Source organism: Branchiostoma belcheri, unplaced genomic scaffold (assembly GCF_001625305.1).
Source record: "Branchiostoma belcheri isolate BF01 breed outbred unplaced genomic scaffold, Haploidv18h27 scaffold179, whole genome shotgun sequence".
Classification (NCBI taxonomy): domain Eukaryota; kingdom Metazoa; phylum Chordata; class Leptocardii; order Amphioxiformes; family Branchiostomatidae; genus Branchiostoma; species Branchiostoma belcheri.
Window position 1 is genome coordinate 262,380 of NW_017803257.1, and position 6,888 is coordinate 269,267.

At 41.1% G+C, this 6,888-nt stretch overlaps 1 protein-coding gene and 2 pseudogenes across 1 annotated transcript in view; all 3 read left to right on the forward strand.

The window, feature by feature from the left end:
* The first annotated feature begins 1,012 nt into the window (after window positions 1-1,012).
* LOC109467249 lies at window positions 1,013-2,845 on the forward strand (annotated as a pseudogene).
* A 782-nt stretch (window positions 2,846-3,627) lies between these two features.
* On the forward strand, window positions 3,628-5,347 carry LOC109467253 (annotated as a pseudogene).
* A 377-nt stretch (window positions 5,348-5,724) lies between these two features.
* LOC109467229 (oocyte zinc finger protein XlCOF19-like) overlaps window positions 5,725-6,888 on the forward strand; it is a 2,035-nt gene continuing 871 nt past the window's right edge. Inside the window, exons 1-2 of the mRNA XM_019765172.1 lie at window positions 5,725-5,842; window positions 6,143-6,885. Coding sequence (XP_019620731.1) covers window positions 6,149-6,885 — 737 coding nt within the window. The 5' untranslated portion in view covers window positions 5,725-5,842; window positions 6,143-6,148. The remainder of the gene's footprint in view (window positions 5,843-6,142; window positions 6,886-6,888) is intronic.

The following is a 6,888-nucleotide window of genomic DNA, read 5'->3' on the forward strand; positions in this document are numbered from 1 at the left end:
TACTAGACACATGTACGTATGTTATATTAAGTACGTGATAAAGAAATATTGATACCCTAGTACTAATCATTCTAATACTAATACTTAAACGATAGAAAATGTCCTAAAATCCTTAGATTTAGATGTTATAGTACAAAACGAAATAAAGGTACTGAAACCATTTCAAACTGCTTGTACATATCTATTTGTATTCAATTCGCTCACGTTGTGAAATAAGCTGATATATGAAAGTTTATTGCAAATTCATGCCCGAGGGCTAATTGCAAGAACATGATAATAACAGTAAACAGTAAAATGATAATAAGTGATGCTAATGCTTCTTTATATATACATTTGTAGTTATTGTTGGGTTTGATTTCTTTTCCGTGTGCAGTGGAGTATGAAATGGCCGACATTTTGCGATATATATGAATTGGGAGGTGTTAATAGAAATGCATTTTTTGTAGGCTGGGAAGGTAAATAAAGCTGGGGAACATTTTGGTGACCATTTCAAATAACTGATCTCTCTCGGTGCTATAATGAGGGCAGTGACAAATTAAGTGCATTTCATCCTCCACTGCGTTTCCTGTACAATATTTACATATTCTGTCGTTAACAGGCAATTGTTTGTATCTACCCTTTTCTATTTCTAATGTATGAGCACTAACTCTAGGCTTACATATGGATGATCTAACATCGAAGTCTTTGATGTGAACATAACGTTCGATTGTGTATACAGGTTTCAGATGTCTTTAAAATCTTAGCTTACCGACATCAACAGAGATATATACACATATCTCGTAACTATTCATCATCACAATTGTAACATCCACTTTGCAAACATCTTCTTATAGTCGTCTTTTTCTTCGAACATCTACTACTACAATTGTAGCAAATGCAGCAGAAACAGTCGTTCAAACTGATAGAGCAGAGAAAAGAGCAATATATCATGCAAGACGTCCGTAACAACAAAATCCTGAATCTGGGTAATCAGGTTTGTCAACTTTGACCTTTGCCCCATCCGTATGGTTTGACCTTTGATAACGCTTGTCCGCCATTTTGAGCCGTGCGAGGGTGTCATTTCTCTCCAATCTGAGGCGATTTCAAACTTACCTCGACTCTAAGCCTACTCTGGGCAGTTTCAAAAGACAGGTAAGACCTTTTTGTACAGCCTACACTCGCTGTGTCGCGGTACCGCAGCAGATACTTCAAATCGTGATGCGTGAATTATCTAAGGTATACATGGGGAGGGGGGCAGATCGACCCAGATAGGATATCTGATATCCAATATCACTGGTCTCTTTCCAAATATACTGGCTATGGGGTCATATAGACTGGGGGCATAAATAGTATGGAAATATCATTATGCTTGAATTCCTGATGTTTTAGTTTTGGTCTTATAGTATATAAACGGATAGTATGTAAACGTTCTCGACGTTTCAATTTGAGAGATTTTATCTTTGCTTTCAGAAAATAATGGACCCGAGAAGCTGTGAGATTCCTGAGGACGAGCTGCCAACCGTGCACCCTCGGAACAAGACAAGCAGCAGCGAGGACCCGGCAACAGACACGGGAGGACAGCAGGACAAGGAAGAGGACATTCTATCGGAGGAAACGTACGGGGTGAACTCTGTCCATCCTCCTGTACAGAGTCAAACAGAGCAGACGGACGGGCCTGTGGTGAAAGGTACTGTGGACAAACGCTACAAATGTGACCAGTGTGACTATTCTGCATCACGGAAAGGCCATTTAGACACACACATGTTTAAACACACTGGAGACAAACCCTACATGTGTTGGGAGTGTGGATACAGGACTATTTTCAGGTCTGCCCTATCCGTGCATATGAGAAAACATACAGGAGAAAAACCCTTCAAATGTGACCAGTGTGACTATTCTGCCGCACGGAAAGTCAGTTTAGACAAACACAAGGCAAAACACACCGGAGATAAACGCTACATGTGTGGGGAGTGTGGATACAGGACAGGTGACAGGTCTCACCTAACTATTCATATGAGAAAGCATACAGGTCAGAAACCTTACAAATGTGACCAGTGTGACTATTCTGCTGCACAGAAAAACAGTTTAGACCGACACATGACTAACCACACTGGAGACAAACCCTACATGTGCGGGAAGTGCGGGTACAGGACAGCTGACATGTCTCACCTAACCGTGCATATGAGTAAACACACAGGTGAGAAACCGTACAAATGTGACCAGTGCGACTATTCTGCTGCACGGAAAAGCGATTTAGACAAACACATGGCTAAACACACCGGAGATAAACGCTACAATTGTGGGGAGTGCGGATACAGGACGGCTAATAGACCTAACCTATCCAGGCACATGAAAAAGCATTCGGGAGAAAAACCTTACAAATGTGACCAGTGCGACTATTCTGCTGCGCAAAAGTCAACTTTAGACCTACATTTGGTAAAACACACGGGAGAAAAACCCTACATGTGTTGGGAGTGTGGCTTTAGGACGGCCTATAGACCTAGCCTATCCAGGCATATGAAAAAGCATACAGAAGAAAGACCATAAAACTGTGAGTACTGCGACTATTCCGCCACACGGAAAAAGCCATTTTGACAAGAACATGGCTACACACACTGACGATAAACTGTACAAGTGTCACCAGTGTGACTATTGATAATTCCGCTGCACAGAAGCGGTATTTAGACAAACACAAGGCTAAACACACTGCTGAGAAACCCCGTATGTGAGGATGTGGTGAGCATATCACATCCGTCCCGCATATGAAGAACCGATGCATTTAAGAAACCAACCAACCAACTAACAAACCATCTGACCAACCAACCATCCGACCAACCAGTTCGTAACATACAGCCACAGGTGAAAAATGTTACAAAGGTAATAGATGTGACGTTACGTCAGCATGGGAAAGTAGTCTAGACCTTCACATGGTAAAACAATCAATTACAATAATCCCTAGCCAATTTTCTGGTGACCTTTCCTATCTTAATTACCACAAGAGCCTTTACATGTAACCACGTTGTTATCCTTCAATGTGACTAAGTGTTTATATAAGACCATTTTTTTAGATGTCACTCTAGGCAATATTTGTTGAGATTTTGGAATGCTTCCGTCCCCTTATGCTGATAATGTTCTTTATTAGTTGATTTACTCGTATTTTTCAGATAGGTTACTGGAATACTGATATCGCGTTTAGTGCGTGACAAAGAAGTACATTCGTCCAAAAACATTCTCGTCGTATATATAAAACCATTGCCATTGTTTGAACCATTCTTTATTGTTCCTCATATGTTAATGCAATAAGAGCTGGTGATGTATTATATAGTTATTCACATAGAGTTTGATTCAATAGTTCAAAACAAAAGAATAAAATGCTGAAACCGTTCAAAATTTGCTTTCATTCAGCCCAAGTTGTGAAATTAGGTAACATATACATGTACACGCAAATATAACTATCATCATCATCATACACTTTACAAATATCATCTACTTTCAAGCGGCTGTTTTCTTATACTGCAATTGTAATGGCTGTAGAATGATAGCCGTTTAAAAAAATATAGTTGACAAAATTGCAATATACGACAAACCGTCTCAGCAGCTACATAATCTTGGATCTGGGTAATCAGGTCTCTCAACTTTGACCTTTGCCCCATCTGTATGATTTGACCTTTGATTACGCTTGTCCGCCATTTTGACCCGTGCGAGGGCGTCATTTCTCTCCAATCTGAGGCGATTTCCAACTTACTTCGACTCTAAACCTACTCTGGGCAGTTTTAAAAGATAGGTAAGACCTTTTTGTACCTCCTACACTCGCTGTGTCGCGGTACCGCAGCAGATACTTCAAATCGTAACGCGTGAATTATCTAAGGTATACATGGGGAGGGGGGCACATCGGATATACATTTATGTTTCTGATAGAAAAAGGATACTCCATGATTTTTTAATGTGAATGACTACTGGCCTTAACGGACATACTGGTCAAGGTGTTCCTAGAGTTATGATAATATAGACTTGGGTACTACAAAAACGTTTTTTTATCCTTCAACTTCCAAATAATGTATTTTGTTTTGGTTCTAAGAACATTATGGACCGAAAAAGCAGTGAGATTCCTGTGGACGAGATGCCAACTGTGCACCCTGGGAACGAGACAAGCAGCAGCGAGGACCCGGTAACAGACACGGGAGGACAGCAGGACAAGGAAGAGGACATTCTATCGGAGGAAACGCACGGGGTAAACTCTGTCCAGCCTTCCGTACAGAGTCAAACAGAGCAGACGGACTGGCCTGTGGTGAAAGGTACTATGTCTAAACACACTGGAGACAAACCCTACTTGTGTGAGAAGTGTGGATATAGGACAGCTGACAGGCCTCACCTAACCGTGCATATGCGAAGGCACACAGGTGAGAAACCCTACAAATGTGACCAGTGTGACTATTCTGCTGCACGGAAAGACGATTTAGACCGGCACATGGCTAAACACACTGGAGACAAACCCTACATGTGTGAGAAGTGCGCATTCAGGACGGCTGACAGGTCTTACCTATCCAAGCATATGAAAAAACATACATGACAATGATTATACCGATGTGAGCAGTGGGACTATTCTGCTGCACGCAAAAGACATTTGGACCAACACATAGCTACAAACACTGACGATAAACCCTTACCAGTGTGACCAGTGTGACTTTCAGTGCTGTACTTTATACAAACACATGGCTTAACACACTGCTGACAAACCTCGTATGTTAGGGTAGTGCGGATGGCAAAATTATCTACTGTGTCCCGCATATGAATACCAATACAGGAAAGAAACCACACAACTAGTTTGGAACTGCCTTTTAGTCGACGATACAGGTAAAAAAAATGTTACAAGGAAACAGATTTGATGATTCGCCAGCATTTAAAATTAGTCTAGATCTTCAGATGGTTAAACATTTAAACATGATAAACCCGTGAATTGTGTAAACAGCACTGATGACAGCTTTTCCTGTCTTACCATAAAAAGAAGCGTACGTTTGAAAAACCCTTCAACTGTTTTTTATGTGTCAGAGTGACCGATATGTTTGTTATTAAGTTTAAAGTTTCTTTATGTCACTGTAGATGCTAATAATTATGGTAGTTGATGTGTTGATAATGTTGTACATTACGTACGTGTATTATAGATCTGTTACTCGTATTCTTTTGTACATTATTCTATAGACAGGTTACTGGAATACTTATGGTACATTCAGTACGCGATGAAGAAGTATTGATGCAATAGCACTAATAATAAATAATACTAATGCTAAAAAAAACACTCCTTCCCATTGTAAAGTAGTTCTTTTAAAAATAGACTTAGGTTTAGATACATTACATATTGTATTATTGTGCGAAAAGAAATAAAGGTACTGCAACCATTTCAAGCTGCTTGTACCTTACCTTATCTTACCTAGCCCCATGTTCATCTTTCCATCTTTATATTTACATCTTTATATTCAATTCGCTCATGTTGTGAAATAAGCTGATATATACACATATCTCATATCTACTCATCAGCACATCCACTTTGCAAACATCTTCTTATAGTTGTCTTTTTCTTCGAACATATACTACTACAATTGTAGCAAATGCAGCAGAAACAGTTGTTCAAACTGATAGAGCAGAAAAAAGAGCAATATATCATGCAAGACGTCCGTCACGACAAAATCCCGGATCTGGGTAATCAGGTTTGTCAACTTTCACCTTTGCCCCGTCTGAATGATTTGACCTTTGATTACGCTTGTCCGCCATTTTGAGCCGTGCGAGGGTGTCATTTCTCTCCAATCTGAGGCGATTTCCAACTTACTTCGACTCTAAACCTACTCTGGGCAGTTTTAAAAGATAGGTAAGACCTTTGTGTACCTCCTACACTCGCTGTGTCGCGGTACCGCAGCAGATACTTCAAATCGTGACGCGTGAATTATCTAAGGTATACATGGGGAGGGGGGCACATCGGATATACATGTATTATGTTGCTGATAGACAAAGGATACTCCATGATTTTCTAATGTGAATGACTACTGGCCTTTGCGGACATACGGGCCAATGTGTTCTTTGAGTTCTAAGAATATAGACATTGGAACTATATGTTGAAAACCTTTTTTTTTTTATCCTTCAACTTCGAATATTTTGTTTTCGTTGTAAGAAAATTATGGACCGGAGAAGCTGTGAGATTCCTGCGGACGAGCTGCCAACTGTGCACCCTGGGAACGGGACAAGCAGCAGCGAGGACCCGGCAAGAGACACGGGAGGACAGCAGGACAAGGAAGAGGACATTCTATCGGAGGAAACGCACGGGGTAAACTCTGTCCATCCTCCCGTACAGAGTCAAACAGAGCAGACGGACTGGCCTGTGGTGAAAGGTACTGTGGACAAACGTTTCAAATGTGACCGGTGCGACTATTCTACTGCACGGAAAGACCATTTCGAAAAACGCATGGCTAAACACACTGGTGAAAAACCCTACATGTGCGAGGAGTGCGGATACAGGACAGCTGATAGGTCCCATCTAACTGTACATATGAGAAGACATACAGGTGAGAAACCCTACATATGTGATCAGTGCGACTATTCTGCTGCACGGAAAGACGATTTAGACCGACACATGGCTAAACATACCGGAGACAAACCCCACATGTGTGGGGAGTGCGGTTTTAGGACGGCTGACAGGTCTAGCCTATCCAAGCATATGAAAAAGCATACAGGAGAAAAACACTACAAGTGTGACCGGTGTGACTATTCTGCTGCACAAAAAGGCGATTTAGACAAACACATGGCTAAACACACTGGAGACAAACCCTACATGTGTGGGGAGTGTGGATACAGGACAGCTGATAGGTCCCATCTAACTGTACATATGAGAAAACATACAGGTGAGAAACCCTACAAGTG